General features: G+C 53.0%; 7 protein-coding genes across 8 annotated transcripts; 3 read left to right on the top strand and 4 right to left on the bottom strand.

Moving 5' to 3' along the window:
* Positions 1 to 63: 63 nt before the first annotated feature.
* LMH87_007540 (uncharacterized protein) lies at positions 64 to 1,576 on the bottom strand (the record flags this gene model as incomplete). The annotated part of the gene is made up of 3 exons (XM_056199436.1): positions 64 to 251; positions 316 to 1,353; positions 1,402 to 1,576. 3 exons carry the CDS (start codon positions 1,574 to 1,576, stop codon positions 64 to 66), a joined length of 1,401 nt encoding a protein of 466 aa, XP_056057885.1.
* An 814-nt stretch (positions 1,577 to 2,390) lies between these two features.
* Positions 2,391 to 5,093, bottom strand: LMH87_007541 (uncharacterized protein; the record flags this gene model as incomplete). Its single annotated transcript, XM_056199437.1, has 1 exon — positions 2,391 to 5,093. One exon carries the CDS (start codon positions 5,091 to 5,093, stop codon positions 2,391 to 2,393), a length of 2,703 nt encoding a protein of 900 aa, XP_056057886.1.
* Positions 5,094 to 5,159: 66 nt separating this feature from the next.
* On the bottom strand, positions 5,160 to 6,677 carry LMH87_007542 (uncharacterized protein; the record flags this gene model as incomplete). Its single annotated transcript, XM_056199438.1, has 1 exon — positions 5,160 to 6,677. The coding sequence occupies one exon, from the start codon at positions 6,675 to 6,677 to the stop codon at positions 5,160 to 5,162; it is 1,518 nt and encodes a 505-aa protein (XP_056057887.1).
* Positions 6,678 to 7,544: 867 nt separating this feature from the next.
* On the top strand, positions 7,545 to 8,681 carry LMH87_007543 (uncharacterized protein; the record flags this gene model as incomplete). The annotated part of the gene is made up of 1 exon (XM_056199439.1): positions 7,545 to 8,681. One exon carries the CDS (start codon positions 7,545 to 7,547, stop codon positions 8,679 to 8,681), a length of 1,137 nt encoding a protein of 378 aa, XP_056057888.1.
* A 5,090-nt stretch (positions 8,682 to 13,771) lies between these two features.
* LMH87_007544 (uncharacterized protein) lies at positions 13,772 to 14,629 on the top strand (the record flags this gene model as incomplete). Its single annotated transcript, XM_056199440.1, has 1 exon — positions 13,772 to 14,629. One exon carries the CDS (start codon positions 13,772 to 13,774, stop codon positions 14,627 to 14,629), a length of 858 nt encoding a protein of 285 aa, XP_056057889.1.
* Positions 14,630 to 18,499: 3,870 nt separating this feature from the next.
* Positions 18,500 to 19,202, top strand: LMH87_007545 (uncharacterized protein; the record flags this gene model as incomplete). Of its 2 annotated transcripts, none has more annotated exons than XM_056199442.1 (2): positions 18,500 to 18,792; positions 18,845 to 19,202. In XM_056199442.1, the coding sequence occupies 2 exons, from the start codon at positions 18,500 to 18,502 to the stop codon at positions 19,200 to 19,202; spliced, it is 651 nt and encodes a 216-aa protein (XP_056057890.1). The 2 variants fall into 2 exon arrangements, with proteins under 2 accessions (XP_056057890.1, XP_056057891.1); XM_056199443.1 differs by having other exon boundaries at positions 18,860 to 19,202.
* A 3-nt stretch (positions 19,203 to 19,205) lies between these two features.
* Positions 19,206 to 20,340, bottom strand: LMH87_007546 (uncharacterized protein; the record flags this gene model as incomplete). The annotated part of the gene is made up of 3 exons (XM_056199444.1): positions 19,206 to 19,271; positions 19,481 to 19,586; positions 20,213 to 20,340. 3 exons carry the CDS (start codon positions 20,338 to 20,340, stop codon positions 19,206 to 19,208), a joined length of 300 nt encoding a protein of 99 aa, XP_056057892.1.
* Between the last annotated feature and the right edge of the window lie 2,378 nt (positions 20,341 to 22,718).

The following is a 22,718-nucleotide window of genomic DNA, read 5'->3' on the forward strand; positions in this document are numbered from 1 at the left end:
CGCACCGCCAACAACCCGACCCAATCTCCCAGCCATGCTGCCCTGCCCCTGCCAGCTCCTTCGTCAGCACGAGATCCCGTATGAGCTCCTCGTGCATCCTCGCCAGCGCCCATGGGCGGCTGCCTCGGCGTGGACATGCGTCGGCTGTGTGTGGTGCTGTCGCATGGGGCGGACGAGCCTCGGGGGAGAACCAGCATACGGCGCATCGCCCACGCCAGCTGCTGTGAAGTCGCCGGAACGCTGTGGCCCTGCTGCGGTTGTCCCCTGTCTGGTAGCCCTCCAGCCACGTTTGATACGCGTCCTGCTCCCACGGACTGATCTCTGCGTGCCACACACCACCCTCCCTCCACTCAGTCTCTTGAGCAACACCGTCGTGGAAGAGAGACATATTGTCCATCACCGGAATACGAAGCTTGCTCTGCTCTGCGAGTGGACTGCTGTAGATGGGTACCGGACGATGCTCCGAGCCCTTCTTCGCCATCTTCCGCTGAGATGGATTGGTGGTGTCTGTGCCTGCTCGCTTTCGCAGCGCACCTACTGCGGCCGCCTTGATCGCCAAGTCGGGCTCCGCTAGCAGTGGTGGGATATCATCCTCCTCAAACACATCAAACCCAAAGTCGGCCTCGTCAGGTGGTGTGATCTGCCCATGTTGTACTATGGCCGTCCTTGCTTGTGGTGTTTGAAATGCCTCTAGCCGCTCGGGCGGTGTGTCAAACACCAAGTCCTGCTGAGCACAACTAGAGCGATAGTGTGGCGTGTAGGTTGTGTGTGTGTGTGTTGTGTGTGTGCGTGCTGTGTGCGCCAGTCCGTTGCCCGTTGTGCCCACCGTGCCCGCCGTAAGACGTAGACATGCCCCCGCAAGCTTCTCCGGCGTGAACCCAGACGTCTGCGCGCCGGACGAGCCCATGTGAATCCATAGCGCCGCGATGCGAGCCCAGTATACGAGATCCTCGCTGCGTAGCCGCTCATCTGGAAACCCAGACGCGTCCACATCCACGCTGTCCCAGTCCTGGCGGAGTCCACACCGGCCACAACGCGGTTCGTCGTCCAAGCTCTGTCTGGGCGCCTCTGCCCTCCCTGTGCCTGGGCCCTCCGTGTCCTGCGTGCAGCGGACCCGGAATGTCCGTACGGTGCATAGCACACATGGTACGCTGAGCGTCTGTATGGCGATCCAGCTCGCGTCGACGTGCGGCGCTGTGTTGACCTCGGGCCGCGTCTCTCTTGAGATCGGCTCTATCTTGCTAGTATGATGATCTGGCTTGTCTATAGCGGTATTCTCGGCCGTGTTTGTGCTCGGGGTGTCTGCTGGACTGGATGCGTGCTCGCCCTCTTGGCTTCTGACGTCGTGTTGGCCTGTGATGAATGAGTCTTTACCTGGGCGCAGTCCTTGGAGTGACGAACCGTTGTCCTCCACGATACTGCTCTGGTCTGGGCCGGGCAGAGTATCGGAGCTCTGCTCTGGCGCAACTTCAAACCACACACTGCGGGAGCCTCGCGCGAAGAGCTGCTGACACCACACGCCTTTCCGCCACCTCGATTCGTTGAACAAGCTGCCGACTGGCCCGTGTGTGTGCATCCGCGCGCGTAGCCTGCTCGTGGTGATCCACTGGCAGTCCAAGCATTGCCGTCCGTTACGTTCTGGTGGACGTATGTGTGGAATGGGGGCGTTATGTCGATTGGGTAGCTGGAAATGCTTTGCATCCTCTTTCGACTGGTACATTCCGGGGAGTCGGCTCGCGACCTTTCGCACCACACGGCGTTGCCTTATCGGTATGCTATTGTGCACATCCTTTATATGGTCAGTGATAGATGGCACGAGCACGGCGTACTGGCAGAGCCGGCAGAATAGAAATGGGTACGCCGTATCGTGGAGAAACGGGTAGAGTGGCTCCAAGTCGCCTTCTATCGCGCGCATGGTGATGCTGTGCTGTACTACGCCCACATAGTACCAACACACACGGTTCAGCATCATATACTAGATAAAGCCAACCCTAAGACAACAGTCGCCGCTTCAAGCCCTAACCCCTGAGCGCGTTCCCCTGGCTAGTCTATTCTACCTTCACCCGGTATGCCCCTGCTTGTGCTCTGTGTACGAACCCACCCGTCACCTTTGGGCCAACCAACCCTACCCTATACTGCGACAACAGCATATAGTAGAGCGAATGCACCGCTATAACGACAGATATACAGTATTGCAATACAAATTTTATACTTCCTAGCAGAGAGTAGTAGTTTAACGTCGTTTTCCGACTTCTCTATTGTATTTATCTCGTTTGCATGTGTAGATGACACACTACTAGCCTTACGTTCTAGAGCGTAAAGCAGTCACGCATAACAAGCCCTGCGCACGCTAAAATAACTGACTTTAAAAATCCAACCTAAACATGAACCTACAATCCCGCGACACGCATCTGTGGTCCGTAAGCTTTACGCAGAATCCTCACCCATAACATATGCATGTTTGTCCCTCTCGTATCCATGAATCTTTGTCGGCCAGCAAGCCATTGTACGAACGCCGCCTCGTCGCTCAGATCAATCGCGAACTCGTCGCGTATCCATGCCGCCTGGCGCGTTATGCTGGCCGCCACCAATATTACAGGCAGCACCTTGTCCGCGTACACACATCGATCCCTCTCACCCCTGTCTGCTTTAGCCTGCGCGCACCAATCAAGTGGCAGCTTGCAGGTGAAGCAGCAGGAGTGCGCGGCGAACCGGAGTCTCGCTCGGAATACCCGGTGCGAGACCATCCCCGAATGCAGCGCGGGACATGCTGCCCCGAGCGCCTCGTGTGCGCCCACGTCCTGGCCATAGTCTACGCCGTGTCTGTCTAGACCGCCCTCTTCTACTAAGAAAGCCTTGATATAACATGCAGCGCACGAGTCTTTGACCTCCTCTAGCCACTGTCGAGCCATGCGCTCGTCTGCGGTTCGAGCTCGAACGTCTTCCTGGAACACACTCGCGTTGGCGGCGTGGCCCCGGGCGCGGGTCTCCTCCGTATCAGCCCGCCGTGCAAGAGCGTCTGTGCCTACGTCCCTACCCCTGACCGCCACGGGCGCGTCCTCCCGTCTCGTGTCCTGCCAACCCCTCCCTGCCTCTGCCACGTAGCGTGGTGCACACTGGTAGCATGGCACCGCGCCGTCTACATCACCACAGCACTCACCTAGCACGCCGTCCATGATCATCGCAATCTGCTCACGGACACAGCCGGGCGCAGTTGCCACCGTCCACATCGCGTGCTGGTTCCTAAGTGACACGCTGGTGATGCCCTTGGCCTCAAACGGCCGCACCCCGTCATAGATGACAATACACTGCACCGTCTGGCCGTCCTGCCGCGCGCCTCGCCCGGTTTGTTGTATATAGTCGACGAGTCCATATGGTATGCCCTGGTGTACGATGACCACGATCCCGCCATAGTTCACGCCGGTGCCGAGCCCAGTCGTGGCGGCTATCACGGGGCTCGCCTGACCCGACAGCCAGAGCGCGATGACTCCCTTCCGCTCCGCGTCGCTCATCTCGCTATGGTGGCAGAGACAGCCTAGCTCCTCTGCGATAGCGCGGCAGTCGGCAATAGATTTGCAGTACACCACGCATTTCTCCTGGCTTGCTATAGACGCCATCGCCTGCCTGATAAACTGGACCGTCGCCTTCTCTACTGCGCCCTCCTTCCTCCCGACTTGTATAAACTCGTATCGTGCGTTCGTCTTTGTCGTTCGGTCGCGTATAATGGCTGCGTTGGGTAGTAGAACCATCGCGCGGAAGTCTCGCTCCATAGTCTTCATGAGCGTCGCCGTGAGCATCACCATGGGCCGTGTGAAGCGATGCAGCTCCTTGAGCTTCGTAAGCGCTTCCCTGTACGATGAGTCTGTGATCGCCACGTGTGCCTCGTCGACAAAGATACGCTGCAGGTGCCCGCCGTGCGCGAGCCTGTCCACATATGCCATAAAGAGCTCGTCCTCAGCGACAGCCGTGTCAGCACTCACAAACACAAGCCGCGGCACGTATGGCATCGCCTCTCGCGTGACCACCTCGCTGCTACGGAATTGGATCGCGTCCACGCCCTTCTCCCTGGCTCGCCCGACAAGATCGTCAATAAGCGTGGAGAACGGCACGATAACGACGGTCGTGCCCCGACCTGCCATCACCGCCGGCGCCATAAACAAGTTGCTCTTACCCGCCCCAGTCGGTAACACGCAGATTAGATGCTGCGCGCCCTGTAGCCGTAGAATCGCGTGCATGCACTCTTTCTGCTTATGCGAGCGCCACGTTGCCGCCTCGCCCTCGAGCGCCTGTAGAGCCACGAGAGCTTCGGCCTCACTATCGCCCGTCTCCACCGCCGTGTCCTCCGTGCCGCTATCCCGCTCTGTCTGCGCTCTCCTGCCCCACGGCTGTAGCGGCGTGCCCTTGTGTAGAAACGCGTGCCATAGCCGGCTGACCTCGTGAAAGTTGCGCAGCAGCGTCGGTGTCAGGTGGCCCGGCATGCCGATGTGCACAGCATAGTGCTGTCGGGCTGTCCGTGTGCTGTGCGTGCTCTGCAGATCCCACACGATGTTCCAGCTTCCGCCGACGTGGAGGAGCTCGCCAGATAACTCATCCACCTCGAAACCCTCATTGTTCTCGTCCTCGATACGCCTCTCCATCTCCGCGAGCTGCAGCCCCTGCACGATGCGGCCCATCTCAATCACCATGATACGGTACCGCGCCACGCCGAGCCGCACGCCGACCGCCGTGCCCATCTCTCGCTGCAACAGCGCGCTCAGCTTCTCTGTGTTCCACCGCGCCGACTTTCCATGCCGCCACATAAACTCCTTGTTAGCTTGGGGCGTGGCGGGAAGCTCGAGCGCCTGCTCGAGAACCTCCTCCGCCGGCAGCAGCCACGCGATATACGCCACGAACACCCGGCCCATCGTGTCTGGCAAGAACCGTGCCACCTTGCGTCCCATATCGCGGATAGACTTGGCCTTGTCCCGGTCCGTGACCACCATGACGTGCCCGTTGTACAGAAAAACATTTCGCATCACCTGCAGCCCGTCGCAGTGCCGCATGGTCGTCACCTCGGGCCCGCGCCCTGGCATGCCGAGCCACACGTGGCCCATCACTATGAGCAGTTCCTTCAAACGTCGTAGCTGGCTGAGCCACTTCGTCACGCCCTTGCGCTTCCACTAGTTCAGTCGGGCGTCGAACAGTGCTGACTGCGATGCCTGGATGGCCAGACGTGCCCCGGAGCGTAGCCACGCATTGGCCTTATTCGTCGCGAAGGACTCGCCGGCACCGAGAAATGTCGTGTCGTCCTTGATGCCCTGCAGGTCTATGTTCGGCCCGATGGTCCCCCACTGGCCGCCGAAGAGTGTGTTAGCGAGACGGTCAACGCCTAGCTGCAGCCGGCACGCGGCCCGTTGAAACTCGTGGATGCGAAGATGCTCGCCGTTGTGGATGAGCGTCTCGTTGTCGTCAGTCCACCGCACGCTCGCCGTTGCTAGCGTCTTATTACGGTGCCCTTTCGCGTATGCCATCCAGTTGATCATGGTATTAACCACAGTGAAGCGGTCCACGCAGAGCCATGCAGCGTGCTGCGTCGCGAACTGCTCCATCTTCTCCACGGGAATCTCCTCAGCGTCTAGCGGCATGTCCCGGAACGCATCCTCAAGAAAGAACAGTCGAAGCACCCATAACATGGCGGCCACCATCCCGGAGAAGAGCCCCGCGGGCTGGAACCCTCCGCCGCCCGTCCGGATCGCCATGGCTGCGAAGAAGCACAGCAGCGCGTTCGTGTATAATGCCCCGCCCACCTTGACCTTGACGGATGCCATTATGAACTGGAAGAGAGCTGTGTCTAGTGGCTCATAGCTTTGCGCTTGGTATTCGCTGCGTGGTGGTATACTCTGTCGCTCTGCCGTGGGACTCTCGTTTATGTCGCTGTTGTACGCTCTATCATCGTATGTGTCACCAGCGTATGGATCGCTGTGGATGCCGCCTTCCGAGCTGTCAGAGCTGTTGCAGTTGCCGATACCGCTGTCGTCCGCATCCTCTCGCTCTTGTAGTGCTTGGTGCACATCACATAGCAAGCCCCATTGCTCGTCTGTGAAGCGCATACCTAACCGGTCGCGCGCCTCATCCTGACCCAGCCGGAACGCCCGCCAGCAGAAACATATATAGCGCTGCAGTATAATGCCGTATTTGTGAAGCGTGTTTTCGCCTGCATGCATCTTAAACGGCGTCGGGTTGCCTTTGCCTTCCTCTATGCCGTGTACCCGCTGCCGGATAGCCTTTGGCACAGCCCGGATCCGTGGTACGCACTGTTGCATCACCCTGATGATGCTCTCGCATAGCATCGCCAACTGTGCCCCTTGCTCAGCCGGTTCGTCTGCTGTGTTCACGTCCATCTCTTTGCTGCGGACCCAGCATGTCGCTTTGGCAATCACCGCACGGTCTTTTCCCTCTGTAAACTCGACCCAGCCCATATCTTTTATAAACTCGTTATCGTAGTCGGCGCCCTGGATCGCTTGGCCGGCGCGGCGCCATTGTGTATTCGCCTCGTATACTCGTTTCGCGCTGGCCTCGACAATCGTGTCTAGCATGCTCGGCGGCCGCTCCTCGCTCCCTCGCTCTGATGTGTCGCTATCGCCTATGTCGTAGCCAGAATGCCCAACAATCCAGTACCGTGCATAGCGTCCACCCATCCACGACTGCACCTGCACTGTCCGATAGCGTGGGCCTGGGGTGGTGTGGCCTGTGCTCTTCCAGTGAAGATTGGCGTTCTTTTCGGATGTTGTGATGAATGGGCACCCTTGACACTGGAACCCTCTCTCGACCGGGATCACGGGCTGGCGTGGCCCTCCATTGCGCGGTAGTGGGCTCGTCTTGGGGTCGTTAGCCGTGCTAAGTGCGAGATACTCTTGAATCGTCTTGAGCTCTGTCCCGGCTAGACGGTGTGTGTGTCGTAAATGATCAAATACGCCTTGGCCTGGTGTGAGCGCACGCTTACATCGTATACACACGACTAAATTATAGTCTCTGTTGATTTGGATGTGTTGATCCATGGTCGTCTCCCTTCTTCTGGGTTTCGTTTGCTGTCGCTATATTTGCTGTGTGGAATTTAGAAAAGTCCACGCCCTTTACGCCTTGACCTTTACGATCTACGATCTCCCCTTTTCGCGGTTCACTCTCAGCGCTTTGTTGTTGAACCCTGACCCGCGTTTTTGAACCCTGACCCGCGCTTTTTGAACCCTGACCCGCGTTTTGAACCCAGACCCGCGCCGTCGAACGTCCGCTTTTTTTTTTCCTGAACCCTGACCCCGGATCGTAACTCTGACCCCTACTCTGACCCCTACTCTGACCCCGATTAAACCCTGACCCGCCATCTGTCCCAAGAGCTTTGTGTCAAAAACCCTGACCCTTTTACCCCACTTGCACCAAAAATCTGCGCGAAGTGAGGCTCACTTCCCCGTCAATAGTACCTAGGCTCCCCCATATCGCAGGCTTCCCCGACCACGATATAACGCGCGCCGTCGCGTCCTTTAGTGGGGCGTACCCAATCAACCATTGCAATGGCCGACGTTCCCGATGAGCCGCCGCGCCGCGAGTTGACACCATCGCTGCCATCGCTGGCGTCTCCGCACACGAATGCGATGCCGCCAACGTGGGGGAAGCGCACAACGCTCGATATACCGACCGAAGCTCTCTACATAGGGCCCGCCGACGGCCAAACGCCCAAAACATTGTCCGGTTCGCCTTGCACCTCCCAGTCATCGTCCGGTCCGTCTTGCACGCGCAAGACATCGTCAAGTCCGCCTGCTACGCCGCAAGACCCGATGCTGCGACCCCGAAAACGAACCGAAACATATGCGGGCGCAGGAATACACTCAGACCTAACCGCAGATATGACTACCAAAAAACAGCGGCCTCGCCGCCCCCGCTACTCCAACCCCCTCGACACCATAACCCTCTTCAGGAAGCTCCTTAAACTCTCAAAAAGACAGGCGCGAGGGCACCCCCTCCCTCTCAAATGTCTGGTGCCGCGCCCGAAGCGCTGGGCCGGTGGGCTCGATAGTTCGGCGCCGTCGTCGTTTTGGGAGACGGACCCAGAGGCCTCGCCGTCGTGGCAAGGCCCCCGCGCCAACGGTCACGGTGGTATCGGCGGTGTCGTGGGCGCGGAGACGCCTGATGATGAACTGGACCCCTCCACCCAGCCCAATTGGCTTCTACTGGACTGTATGCCCTCGTCGCCTCCTCCACTTTCCGCGAGCAGCAACACCACGCCGGAAGGGGAGGGGTGGGGGGTACCTATACTTTCCGGTGCGCCCCTGTCGGCGGTTTGGGACGCGAGCCCCGAGGCCTCACCGTCGTGGCAGGGTCCCCGCGCCGTTGGTCGCGGTGGTGTCGGCGGTGGCCCTATCGTGGGTGCGGATACGCCTGATAATCAACTGAATCCCCCCACGCAACCTAATTGGCTTCCTCTACTTTCTGCGAGCAACAGTACCATGCCGGAAGAGGAGGGGTGGGGGGTGCCTATACTTTCCGATACGCCGCCGTCGCTTCCTCCGCATTCCAGCGCATGCGGCACCAGCGGCGGGAAAGAGGTAAAGGGTGGTTCACTAAAGAGGAGGCGGGAGATGAACAATGATACGGAGATTGCGGTATCTTATAATATAGATATAGGGAGGTTCAAGCGGCATAAAAGCTAAATAGATCTATCTACTTATCCTCGTAAACCAATAGCGAGATACATGCCCTTGATAAAATAGGTGTATAGCACATAAAGGATTATTAGCATAGATTATCAACTCGATAGCGCATCGTGATAGTTTGTAGGACTACACCTTTGCCTAGAAGGAAAGAAGTTTGGCATTCCTGATTTATTGCCACCTTGGCCGCGACGGTTGCTTATTCGTATAACGCACAAGCTTCAAGTTTAAAACTTACTTTAATGTGGGATGGATGGCCCCAGTATTGATCGCCGCCCCCCTGCGTCGGCTTAATGATGACGGCGCATCTTTCGAGCCAAGCCTCGTCACCAAAAACTTTCCTAACAAATTCTTACTACTACTGTTTGTACTGCTACAGTTGGAAGATGGTGACAGGAAGAGTATTCCAGGGGCAACTAGGTCCGTAGTGTTTGTCGTGTGTAATTGTCGCGTGGTTGGGGAGATGTTCGCCGTTTTCTTAACTTTTAGCCCGGTGGCCGATGCCCGGTGGCCGATGAATCGCGAAACAGTGACGTCGGCCGAGGCGGGCGAGCGCGACGTTTAGTTAACTAGAGCTCAAGGTCCTGTGACAGCGCGCCTAACCGCAAAGATGCCAGTTAGTGCACAGTGCCTTTTATGCAACAACGGCGCTCAATAACATTAGACTAATTTACCATATAGATGTGCAGCTATATAATATTCTTATGTGTTAATATATTACCTGACGTTCTTTAATTTAGTATCTACTTACTTTGCAAACCAACCCGAAATCGGTATCACGGGTGAACACTTACATAACAAATTTAGTGGGCAGGAGCAGAGAGGGCGAAGATAGTAGATATACGCCGTTAATCGGGTGATGCCCTTGCCATTGTCGCTATCTTGTCCCATGTGCTAATATACTGTTCCCGTTCAGCCCACAGAAAACGAGTTTTTATGGTTGCTATTAGTCTTTGTCGTTTCAAAACTGGTGGGCAAGGGCGGAACGGGAATGGGTAGAATTGATGCCGTTCTGACCCTGAGGAAGGCCCGGACGAGCTTGGGCTTGCCTCGGGGCACCAACTTGCGAAGCATGGCGCTACGCTCCCCACTGATGAACACTTGCCATCTGTCTCGTATAGGAAAAGACAGATGAAGAAGCAGATAGCAGTCGATCACCGAGCTTGGTGGGCATCGGTTGAGAGAACGGAGTACCTAAAGCTTGGGCTCAGTGCCGAGCTGAAGAAACTACCAGAACTCAGCCTTCCCCGCCGCCTGCTCGGCTATCTTCTGACTGCGCGATCAAAACACGGTGACTTTACGGAATACCACGAGAGATTCCACCCAGGACAGGCGCCGCTAGAGTGCCCTTACGGGCGCCAAAAGTCGCCTACCCATCTTTTCTACTACAGGAAAGTCCCTGGCCATCTCCGGGTTCGGCTAGACCCCGACCCAGAGACGGCGATAGGAAAATTCCTCGGTAGATCCTACAAGGTGTACGTGCGCATTACCGACTTCTATTATTCGAAGATCAATAAACGCATATAGCACCAAGTAGGATATACAAGCGTGGCGCGCTCTATACAGTATACAGCCCGAGTAGTTGACGCTACTCGTAAAACCACCATCCATTTCCTTTGTGTTCGGCGATATACGCCACTGATAGCAGGGCTCCCGCTGGTCCCCGTACAAAGACCAGGAGACAAAAGTTGCTGGCGCAACGCGTCCGCGGGTGCGACCGCGGGCGCATAACGCCGGCATCATCGTGATCCCGCTGACGGGTATCGATTCAGACAGACATATGCCATTAGGCGCGAAACTGCTACAGTTGGAGGATGATGGCAGGAAAAGTATTCCAGGGGCAACTAGTGAGAGCATGAGATTTGGGAGGCAGCTGCAGCAGATTACGAGGCGCGAGAAGCACTGTATTCTGTCAAGTAGGAATTTCTTTACCCTGCTTGGGGCCCCTCTATCCCCAAAAGGATAGTGCATCGATGTGATGCGGGACAGTGCATACCCACGCGGACGGGATAGCCTCTCGCCGGGAAAGCAACGAAACCAGGCAGCCAATCGCTACCCCACTCACTAAGCGGGCGTGTCCTCCCTTCACACAAAGGCCGCCTTGAAGGAACAGTGCCGAGGCCGTCAAGCGTCCCAACGTCGTGCTTCCCATTCATGAGCATGTTAGCCCAGCTGGTCGGCATTCACGTGCAATTAGATCAGCAAAATCATCATGTATTGACCAAAACCCTACTATCATTGCCAATGTGTGGATTGGCTAATATCTGCATGTACCAAGGGTAAAAGACTCGAGACAAATCATAACGAACCATTCAAATCCCGAAAAAAATACACAAATCCGGAATGAAAAGGAAGAATGCATGGGGTATTGCTATCACTTGCCTCAGCTCAACCGAAGCGCAGATGCTGAAAGTAAGCTGAAAGAAGAGGTAAACGTACAGTACATAGTACGGTTACGACGGAGCATAACGGTCACGGTAGCCAGTCCGGAAACATCGCACGCTGTAATCGCTCTCTTGTCGCTACGTGGTCGTCTCTTCTACTGCAGAAAGATCCCTGGCAGTCTCGACTGAACTCCGACCGGGAGATGGTAATAGGGAACTTCCTCGGTGGATCCATCCGACTATCATGGTGCTACAGTGGGTCCCAGGTAATTCCGCTCGCGATAATTTCGAGAGGGGTACCGGTACCTTCCACCAGATATTTTAAACGCCTATAGCGCCACTAATAGTGTAAAAAAAAACAAATCATATTAGGAATAAAGAAAGTATCGAATTCTGCGTCGATTAGTGTAATTAATACTTTGTGTACTATCCTCTATTGCTGTGGAGAGCCTGAATACGGTGTGGCATCGTCGAGATAAGCTGGTAAAGAAGGTCATCGCCAAAATCCTCCCAGCACTCCACAGCAGCCCTTTCTAATAAATTAAATAATTCAGGCGTGTTCGGCATATCATCAAGCTCAGGATAGCAGTCAATAATTTTTTCCTTAAGCAATACCCAGACGTTCTCGATAGGGTTAAGATCGGGCGAATAAGGCGGCCAGTCCATAATATCAACGCCAGTACCTAGAGCAAACTCACGCAACTAATTTCGGACTCTATGAGCTGTATGCGTAGGAGCGTTATCCTACATAAATATGTTTCCTGGTTCTAGAATTGTAGGCAATTCTGACAGCAGGACGTCAAGTACTAATCGTAAAGAGACACCACCTCGGCGGGAGAGAGGATCGCCTTGCATCACGATTAAAGACGATCTCCTATACGCGCTAACTGCGCCCCAAAACATTAAAGAATCGCTACCCTAGGGCGCCTTTGGCTGGACTCTATCCTCATCAAATCTCTCGTCCTATGCCCTATTAGTTATTAAGTTATAGCTGATTCTCTAGAGGGTTACTAAAACACACCTTTTAAGTAAAACACCACTTTATCTTTACGTTATTACCACGCGCCATAGAGACCTCATCAGAAAAAAAACAGCGTACCCAGAAAGAGATTGGCTCCCCGAGATACTCTCGTGTAAATCTCTGACGAGTTGCTACTGTGATGCCGGATAACGCGCTCAATGCGTGCGCGCCACACTGCCCTTATATTGTAACTATAAAAGCCTGATACCCTGTAGCAGGTAGCAGAAGAACAACCTTTTTTCCCTTAACATAATACATTTTTGAAATACTGCGATTGATTTATTGCAAAGCCCTGCATTTGCGGGCAGGAATTGCCCTTCCGGGCATCCCCCTTCGACCTACGATAACGACTCATTGTTGAGGCCCCCGCCACAACGCGCGAGACGCGAATTCGACCTACGCAGAGCAACTCAACCTGAATTGACTTAATTCTTAAAGATCGCGATTAATCACTCGAAGGCGCCTTTTGTTATACCGATATTCAACACACAACCCTCACGGGAGTAATACCTTGATATTGGAGCATGTGGAATATTTCTACGAGTCAGCGCACGGCTTTGCTTGGTGTTTGTGTTCCCAGAATCACACTACATGTCCAGTTATCAATCTGGGCTGTCGAATTACGCGCTTATAGAGGATACCCCAGCTTTTCAAGTAGCCGATTAGAGTCGTCACAGAACAACGAATATTTGCCCGTTCAATAAGAATTCTATCTTAGATAGAAGGCTCTTCATCAAGAATTCGTATAATACGTCTTTTATCGCGTTCAGATATCTTCTTTAGCTGCCCAGGGCGGGGTCTATCCCGACCCTTAATTTGGCGTTCATCGCGTGTCGCGATGCCAGAGACGCTCCCTTTCAGTACACGCTCCATACGCGCCACGTCTTCGCAAGAATAACCGATAGACTGGAGGCGCCATACCTTTCCCCTCTTATAAGGACTATAATTAGGATTTTGAGTGTATCTAGGCATCGTGGCGGGGGATAATTATAGTTACAAAGTCGAGTGTTGATTTTCTACGGGACGCGTTTTGGTACTAGTACATAATTTTGGTGTTTTGCGAGCGGAATTACCTGGACCCACTGATATGTTGGGCAAGCTATGGAACGCTTCCATAGACTGCAGCAACGCATAGGCTTCGTGGTGCGCTAGTATTATGTGGTGCGATCAATATATGTACGTCAATATACTTGGTCTTCTGGATCGGTGTCGCTGCCCACGACCGCACTGTGCCAGAAGTAGCTTATTCCCAGCCTTAAGGCTGACAGTTGTTGGGACTGGACGATCATGCTGTAGCGTTGCTGCTTGGAGCTCACGATCAATAGATCCCGCCTTCTGCGCGAAGTCGGCAGTTGAACAAGGGCACGATGGGACTACTATTTCGCCGCTTTTTGAACAAGCTCAGCCTTGTCCAAAATTTGATGAGTGGAAAATGCTTAGACATTGTGTTTGTGTGCAAATGACATCACCCAATCAGCGTGTACTGTGCGTAGCCGAGTTGCCCATGCCAGTTTACAGCACGTTACCACCCCCGCTAGGAGGAAGAAGGGATCCAGGGGACAGGGAGTCGTCTACGTATAAACGCCAGGGCAGCCTCGCAATCTGAATCCGCTACCCCGCACCGATCACTTCTGTGCCTCCCTGTTCACCTACCAACGCACTTCTTCCAAATCACGAAAGGCATCATGGCTGATGTTCCATTTCACAACATTCTCAGGTCACCTCGACTTTTTCGATTCCTTGTTGGGCCGGACAAGCAGGAATTCTTTATTCATGCTTCCCTAGTCGCAAGCCAGTCTAAAGTCCTCGATAGTCTTGTGAATGGAGCCATGAAAGAAGCCGAGGACGGATGCACCGCATGGGAGAATGTCTCCGAGGATACCTTCGTTCGATTTGGGCAGTATATATACACCGGCGATTATCAAGGAGCTGCGCCGCTTACGCCACCAGTCGTGGAAGGGCTTGACACCGCAGCAGCTGACGAAGACCCTTTAGCTGAGAACCTCGAGGACCTATGTGTAAATACGCCCAGAAATGAAACAACAAAGAAGAAATCCAAGTCATCTCCCATTGCCGTTGCTGAGCCCAGCTCCTGCCGTACGAATGCACTTCTCAGCACGAAAGCGACATGGAGCGAATTCAAGAGCCTTCGATCATACGAATGCAGCGGTGGCTGCTATTCTCTTCCCACCGACAACGACCACTACTCAATAGAATACGAGGAGGTGTTTCTTTCGCACGCGCGCGTACACGCACTGGCTGAATACTACATGATCGAGCCGCTCGCGCAGCTTTCTCTGCACAAGCTACACAAGATCTTATGCCATTTCAGGCTGTACAGGAAGCGAAAACGCGATATTGTGGCGTTGCTTACCTTCTGTTACGAGGAGGACGCGTACCCACAGCTGCGCGACCTGGTGAACGCCTACGCTGCTTGTTATTTCAAGGATTTATGGCAGAATGCGGAGTTCCGAGATTTTTTTGCTTCTCGTGCGGACTTTTCACTGGCAATCACGGGGAATGTTGTGGACAGAATGAACTGAGCTGGGATGGCGCCCGTCCTAATACCTCAGCAGATCCCCCTCATCGCCACAGATAAATCACTGTTTGCAGGGAGACTCGAAGTAAACTTGATCGATGTGCCGTGCCTGACTGTGCCGTGCCTCGCTATGCAGTGAGCGGCACCTGCAATCGGATCTCGGCAGTATAGGCTTTAGGGCAATGCTTAGGCTGTAGTTGATGACTTGAAGTTGGAGCATCATGCAGGGGGGGGACATTGTACTGAGTCAAAGACAATACGCAAAATCTAGGCACATTCTGGTCTCCCTTAATTTTTCATGCGTGATAGGATTTTCATAGGGCCCCAAGGCAAACTGTCACGGGTTAGACCCTGAAGAAGGCTCGGGCGGAAGCCCTCGTTGCGTCGTCACGATAAGATGGAGCGCGACCGCGCGGTCGCGCTGCCCTTGCGCAACCGTTACCTGCTCAACCGATGCATGGTCAGTGCGCCGACGATATTCCAGGAGAGATCCAGGGAATCTCTCCTCTTGGCTCTTCAATACTTCCTCTTTGTTACAAGATCGTTAGTTAGATTGAATAAATCTTCCAAACCCTCACACAAACTCACCATGTACATGCCAGTATTTCTCACTATTCACTGAGATATTACGAAATATACTGGGCGGCGCAGAAATAGTGCCACCCAAGGCGCCAAGTTCACGCATGCGGACCTCACACTAGATTCAGACAGCATGGATTAGCCCATTGATACCGCTGAGGCAATTGGCAGGCTGCTATCGTGGCGCTTATACCAGACGGAGCCTGCAACTTGCCACTTAGCCTCGGCGCGTCGCTGAAATGTCGCCCAGAGAAACTCGTTCGTGCGAGTCTTGCCATGCAATTAAAGAAGAACAAAATATCGAGGTATAGAGAACGTCAATATTAAGCATCCAAGATGATTGTGCTTGATGATCCGGGGATTTGAACATCGCAGATTCCAACACACAGATTCCTAGTAAAGAAAGCAGATCAATACAACCTCACCATGCGCACTGATACCAGTTATCCAGGCCCGCAAAGAAACAAATCTGCCGTGGCGTCGCATTAGCGTGTGCTGTTCTCCCCATCCTCAGCCGCTCAGCCCCCATCGGATGTTAAAAGTCTTCATTGAGGGCCGGCAATTTTTTCTTCTTCTGCCACAGCGATGGCAGCAGGGGCTTTTGGGCAGCACTCGCCGCCATTGGTGACTTTCCATTGCCGTTAATTTTGCAAACCGCTAACTTCGGGTTGCCGAAGCGTTCTCGCAAGCTAGCCTCAAGTAAAGCCATATTGGCGATTGGTCGGGGAGGGGATGAACGTTGACTGCAGCCATTGGAAGAGCTTGAGGCAAAACACATGTCGCTTGTATACCTGCTTTTTTTCTTTGCTCTGGAACAACTTGGCGGCTTCAATTCTTCCAGCGACTATGGTGTTTAGGTTCGACGCCCTCTCCTCGGGACAGGTTTTGGGTTGGATGGACCATGTTGCGTCCCAGCAGCCCTGTAGCCGCTGCGGATGCGCAGTTCCCAGGAGCCACTCGGTGAGATCGACCTGTGCCTTGTCGTACTCGCTGTAAATGTTTTTGTAGCCTGTCATACTTATACTGTCAAGGTGATCGACTTTCGTTTGTGGAGGTTACTGAACGAGTGCTGGATGAGGCGAGGTGGGATAGTCGTAAATGTACGAGGGCGGGGGACGCGCTTGGCGTGGATACGTACCTTTTGTTGACGAGGCACGGTAGTCAGGTATGGTCATATCTGTTTGGTAGCTTCACTTAATAAAGTACCCTGTGTAGCTGTCCCGGTATCCAGTAGACTTGCCAGAGTTGGACACTTCTGCAGATACAAATTGTTATCCCCTCAGCTTATCTAGTCTTTCTTCGCTGTGCGCGCTACCTAGGAGTTGGGCTCTTACGTCCTGTGCTCCATGGCCGGCAAGTCAGGCTTTTTGGCCGCGGCAGGAGGGCATCTACTAAAACCAGCAGCTTAAAAGCGGCGCAAATTTACGGAGATTACGCGATGTGATATATACTCACACGATCCAAAGTGATCCTGCCATGGATTGGCCACCCCAAAGCAATCAAATGTTGCACTTCTGCTTCTCCAAGTTTTCAAGCGCTGCACATAATGATACCACTTGTTCATCTAGTTCAAATGAGATTACGCTTACGTGGACGCAATACTCTGCACAACGATTGGAACCGCCTAACCTTCAACCTTGATGCGCCACCAGCAATGATGTATTCATCAATCACTGTGAGGAACATCGTGCAGGCGTAAGTCGATTCCAGCGGGCAGTGCCCCCGTCATACGCGGAGCGCGGGCATCGCCAGTATCAGCGGATGTTGGCTCTTTTCCTGGACGCGGCAATGAAAGGGCAAGATGTGCACTGAAACCCTTCTTCTACCGGAATCGCAGGCTGCGGCGCCCGACCGTTCAACGGCAGCTGGACGATTTTCGGATTGTTTGCCTGCCCTGTGTCTAAGTAGCCTTCGATATCTTGCAAATCAGCACCTTTCACCTAATGTTTTTTCTTAAACAGTGAACGCGCCTACAGTAGGACACTGTTGAGGGGTTGTCTCTTATCGGCGTAGCAAGTCTCCACTTTCGATTTCAGTTTTTAAACGCTGGGACAGAGGCGAGTAACGCGACCGAGAAAGAGTGAATTTGATGCTGGCTAATTATACATTGTTTTGTGCGGCTATCTAACCACCGTGCTGAGTTCTCATGTGCCTCGTCAGGCTATCCCGATGCGCGGTGCCTTTGATGGCCATATTTGTCCGGCACGATGATACATTGCAGTACCACCGTTTTTGCTCAGAGCTATCGACATGCCGCGCGTTAAAATGGCTGTGAAGATCCTCTTTGAGGCCGAAGAGCTTGCCACACCCGGTCGCCTGGCACTTGAAACGCCGCTCATGTTTTGTCGTATAGTGTCGCCTGCTTGGCTGCGTAAGCGCGGCTGCTTAATTGATGAGAAACGGCTCGAGGACACTCACGTCAACTGCTTCTGAGACGGAAAAGTTTCCGGGCACTCGCGGCACTGATGTAACCTTGGCGCAGCGTCGGCCTGCCAGATTTCATAGTTGGTTTGCTGGTCGTTGCTGTTTGTGAAAAGATTTATAGGCCATTGATTTGTTTCAAACGGTTCGTCCTGTCCAGCGGGCTCCGTGGGCTGCGCAGTCGATGCTGCGTGATGCTCCTCATACTCGGGAAGGGGACCACCGCTGCCAGAGGCAATCCACCACGGATCCACATGAGAGCCATAAAAAGATTCAGATAAGTGTGTAGAAGAAGTTGTTTTAGACCCAAGTGGTTCTGGCGGAACTTGACTAGAGATGAAGCCTTTGCTTTATGAGTAGAGGGAGATAGGGATGGAGCCTGGGGAAAAGTTGGACAAAGTCGCAAAAAACAAAACGCAATGGCTAAAAAAGGGGTTACGAAGGAGATTGACGGGTTGGTATATGGAAAGTAAAGACTGTCTGCGGTTGGCCCGCATGGGCCAACGGTTGTGGAAAGAAGAAGAAGAAAAATGAAGAAGGGGAAGCCCATGTTCCTTTATACTGGGCTGTCGCGGCCAACGCCGCAAGGAGCAAGCAATAGGATTGGTAGCTAAGAATGCGCCCTAAACACCACGTTGTGCGGGTATGCCACAAAGCCAGGTGGCTAGCGTGGATATGCCACAAGATATGCGAGGCTAGTGCGGGTATGCCACAATGTCTACGTGGTTGCACGGCAGTTCGCTCGGCCAATCAGATAACGGGATAGGTCGGGCACAAAAGGTGATTCAAGCTCAGCATGGAACTATAAAATGCAAGTGGTTGGCCGTCAAGGCACCCAAGATCAATCGTATCATCAAGGCAGAGGCCAGTCACCATGGCTACCTCAATCTTTTGCTGTGCTGCCCTTGCGCCCTACCGTCCCCAGCGTCTCATGCACGAGGACAAATTCAACTCATTCTTCAAATGGGCAGCCTTTCCACAACAATCAAGGGTCGAAAGTGCCTCTGGTACAAAACTCCGAAGTGCAGGCTTTGCGGTCCAGCTTGTCCGGCAAGTCAACTATGGCCCGCTCGAGTCAAAGAGATATTTTGTACCTTGGCTGGAAAATACATTTGCCGAAGTCGACGAAGACGAACTTATTCAAGCAAACTTTGCCAAGGTCAACACGTAGGCGCAGATGACCTTCTTCTTTCTCTCCAATGAATTAATCAACGAGCAGGTACAAGAATTTCAGGTGCCAGAGGCACGACAAGTTCTTTGAGCTCAACATATATCAAAAGGACCCGGTCAATCTACACCACTGGCGCGCAAACTTGGCAAGGCCGGCGCGTGATATTGATTTACAGACGCCTCGTCTAAAATCGACAAATGGAGATGCCTCCTCGCCTGGCACTTCTCGTTCCGCAGCGTTTGCCTACTCTGAAGCTGGCCCAGGAATCATGTCAGCGGCGGACGAGAAGAACGAGCATGATGGAACTTTGTGGCAGCGCGAATCATTTTCCGACAGATACTCACCAGTGAAAGACTTGACGGCATGTGATCAGGAGTGTGGTTACTGTGGAGAGTGCGACTACTAGTTATTAACTTCGTCCAACATATTTCCTCGCAGGCTGTAATTTTTCATGGGTATTGTTAACTCGGTGTGGCTAAGTCAAACTGTTAGCAGATGGCTGCGCCTTTTGTGCCATGTGACATATTCTCGTACGATATAGTCTAAAGCTCAACGACTCACCTTGTAGTTTTTATGTCTTCCACTGCGGACTGGGGTCGGGGACGCGCGTGTGTGTGTGTGCGTGTGCTATTAACGTCTTTAGTGCGAAGGGTCGGGGATGCAACGTAAACTGCCCGTCAGTACCGGATAGGTGTTGCTTCGTGGGGTGTTTGTCCCGTGTCCTTGTCGCGTCAGATGGTCACAATAGTGGCGTGCTTCTGGGAGACGGCTTCGGCAGAGACGAAGGAAACTGTGAGTCGTGGACGCGTGATTGAGAGTTGAGTCATCTACGCCGAAAGTCTGGCGGCCCAATACGTGCACCGCCGCCGATGGGATTAACAATATCGTTGTCGATTTGTGGAGCCTAGAATGAAAATGAACATCGCGGCACCAAAAAGCGGAAACTCTTGTTTGTTTTCCTGAGGACAGGCAATCGCTCCTGTTGACTGTACAAAGGCAAGAATCTTTTGATTTGATTTGACTATTACGTCCGTTGGCGCCCTAGTGTAGGCTTTTGGACGTGCTATCGAGCTATCAACAGACTGTTGTTACATGATCGCACCCACTTAGTAGGTTTCCACAGAACACGACAAGTCGCGCTCATGCTCTCAACGAAATACCTCCGGGGAATTCCTCCATATAACTATCCTCCAGCTGTAGCAGTTTCGCGCCCAATGGCATATGTCTGTCGAAATCGATACCCGTCAGCGGGATCACGATGATGTTGGCCGGACGCGCCCACGTTTGCCGCCGTGGTTGCATCGCGGCAACTTTTGTCGCTTGGTCTTTTTACGGGGACCAACGGGAGCCCTTTTGTCGTCGGAAGGTAGCATGCTACGAAGTAAGGTGAGAGATGAGACACCCCTCGAGGTGAACTCGTCGAGAATGTCGTGTCTGCGAAGGCTGCCGGGCAAGACGTCGTAGCTCAAGAGGAATAGAAACTCCCCAAAATTCGTCCTTTTTGTGGCTGCCGTGGCTGCCGCGGCGGCGATGGCCTTTGCCATCAAAACCGCGAGTCTCTAGGCAAGGGAGAGTTGAAATAGCAGACCCTCATCCAGGCCTGGCAAACCCAACGAGGTTAGGGTTAGGGTTGGTTGGCGAGACGCGCAGCTCAAGAGGAATATGAACTCTCCAAAAATTCTTCCTTTTTGTGGCCGTTATGGCTTTGTTAGCCGTGCCATCAAAACTGCAGGGCCTCTGGGCCTGCAAAAGCCCCCACTACTAACAGCTGGTAACACCTCCAAAAGCGGAAAAGTTTTTACAGGGGAGAGTTGGGTGTCCGAACAAAGACTGCCGTGGTCGGGAGCTTAAGGGTAGGTTGAGGAATCGGGCGAGTCAGTGTGAAAGGGGCACGGGTACAACGGATATGAACAGGCCAAATTTATGCACGGGTTACTGGAAGAAGCGAATTGACTCGTGCTACTTTATATTATGTCTGGACATGCGGAGGCTCCAGGGGACATCTTATGTGTCCCGGTGCGGAATCCGGCGATTGCGTATGGGTAAAGGAAATAGCCCAGGTTAGCAGCAAGGACATCGGTTTAAGGGGGATGAGGATGCCGCAAGAGCGCTCCGGTAACTGAATACACAGCATCTAGACAAGGAATTCGGGACTCGACAATGGCAGGCGACTGTCCTTGGGCTGTCTAGGAAGCACCTCAAGGTTCTATGGCTTCATGTACATGGATTGGAATCCGACGAGCATGCAACGGACGATCCGGCGATCAATGATGTCGTACATACCGGTGCAGTAGGATGATGAGCTTTTCGGGTATGAGCGGCGGGAGGATATGTCTGAAATAAGCCAGAGGTGGCAAGGGCTGTTTTGGCGTGCATCAGGGCACGGGGTTATCTGCGCCTAGGGTTGGGGTTAGGGTTAGTTTAGTCGTACATTCAGGGTGCGGTTCACCGTAGTGCGGATGTACTCACGTCCACCAGAGCCCGACGCGACCTCTCGAGCTCTCAGTACTTAGCCCTAAGATCATTTGGAAAAGTTGCCACGCCTTTGTAGTGCAGCAAAAGAGACTATGTGTCAGGACGGATACCGGTACAACCCGCTCGGTAATGAAAACGATGCCAGGCACTGGACCATTTGCTCAAATTCAGAGTTGGGACCACTCTTTCTTTAGAAAGCGCTTCTAAAAGTGTATGCTTTAGAGCTCCTTACGCTAGCTACGCTAGCTAAAAAAAAAGAGTCGAAAAACATCAAAGTTTGGCCGTTTTAGGATTCGCCGCTTATAGCTAGCGTGTAGTTCCTCACTATTCTATAAGTTCCATCGTATCGGCAGCCTCTTCTCTACATAACATGCTAGTACACAACTACACCAACTTTATCGGCATAAATAATGAACATCCTGTTAGTTTCTCTTAACGTCCCTATTCCTAAATGCGCGCAAGCACTTACCGCTACACTACTGGCCTGTCCCTCTCGCGAAGCGGACACTGTGATACTAGAGCTTATCAATAAACTGGGAAAACATTATAGAAAGCTGGAAGCTATGATCTGATACGAACGGCAGCTAGCCTACGGCTTGTTAGATATAGTCATAATATTACAACGGCTTTACGTTAAAAATTACGGTGTGAGCTTCTATAAAATCGTGGAGAACTCTCTGACACTTAAGTGGCTCGACGCCACTATACGATTCTATACGAAAGGGGCTAGGAGTATCTTTAACGTCACAGTTATGAACGCCTTTGCCATGCAGCCCGACGCGGGAAATACCGATATGGATGAAGCATGCTATCACTTTATTGCCCGAGTGTTATAAGCGAAGAAACCAAAGGTGGTACTTTAGTGTTATAGGGACTAATATAAGGACAACTAGATGAGTTGGTTTGATTTTGGGGCGTCGGACTATAAGTTAATAACAAGTATAGTGCCTATCGATGAGATCTACACGATAACGCTCATCTAGTCTTTTCATCCGTCGTGCGCTGCTAATAACACTGATTGCCGACCGGAGTACTAAGCCTTGCTTTTACACTATTTCTTAGTTGCGTTTAGAGCGCTAGATGGCCACGTTAAAGTCCCAGGCTATATGGAGGAGATACGGGAGCTATGTCTTAAAAAGGGGCAACGCAGAGAGAAACCACATATTACAGATTGGCAAGCTGTAAGCTATATTAAAGATACATTCTACACGCGGTATACTAGGATTAAGACGTTTAAAGATTCGGGATTTGTAGATAATATACTAAAAGAAGACCTATTACGGCGCCTAAGACTCGTTAGTGAGATGTTTCTTGTCCTATAGTCTCTAGCTAAGGGGTTTTGTGCACCTGGATTATTGGCGGTCGTAAAAACAATCAATTTCTACTAGAAAGGCCATTTCGCCAATTCTCCGATTTTCCCTTAAATCACGGTATTACTTGAAGGACA

Source organism: Akanthomyces muscarius (genome assembly GCF_028009165.1).
Source record: "Akanthomyces muscarius strain Ve6 chromosome Unknown contig_11, whole genome shotgun sequence".
Taxonomy (NCBI): Eukaryota; Fungi; Ascomycota; class Sordariomycetes; order Hypocreales; family Cordycipitaceae; genus Akanthomyces; species Akanthomyces muscarius.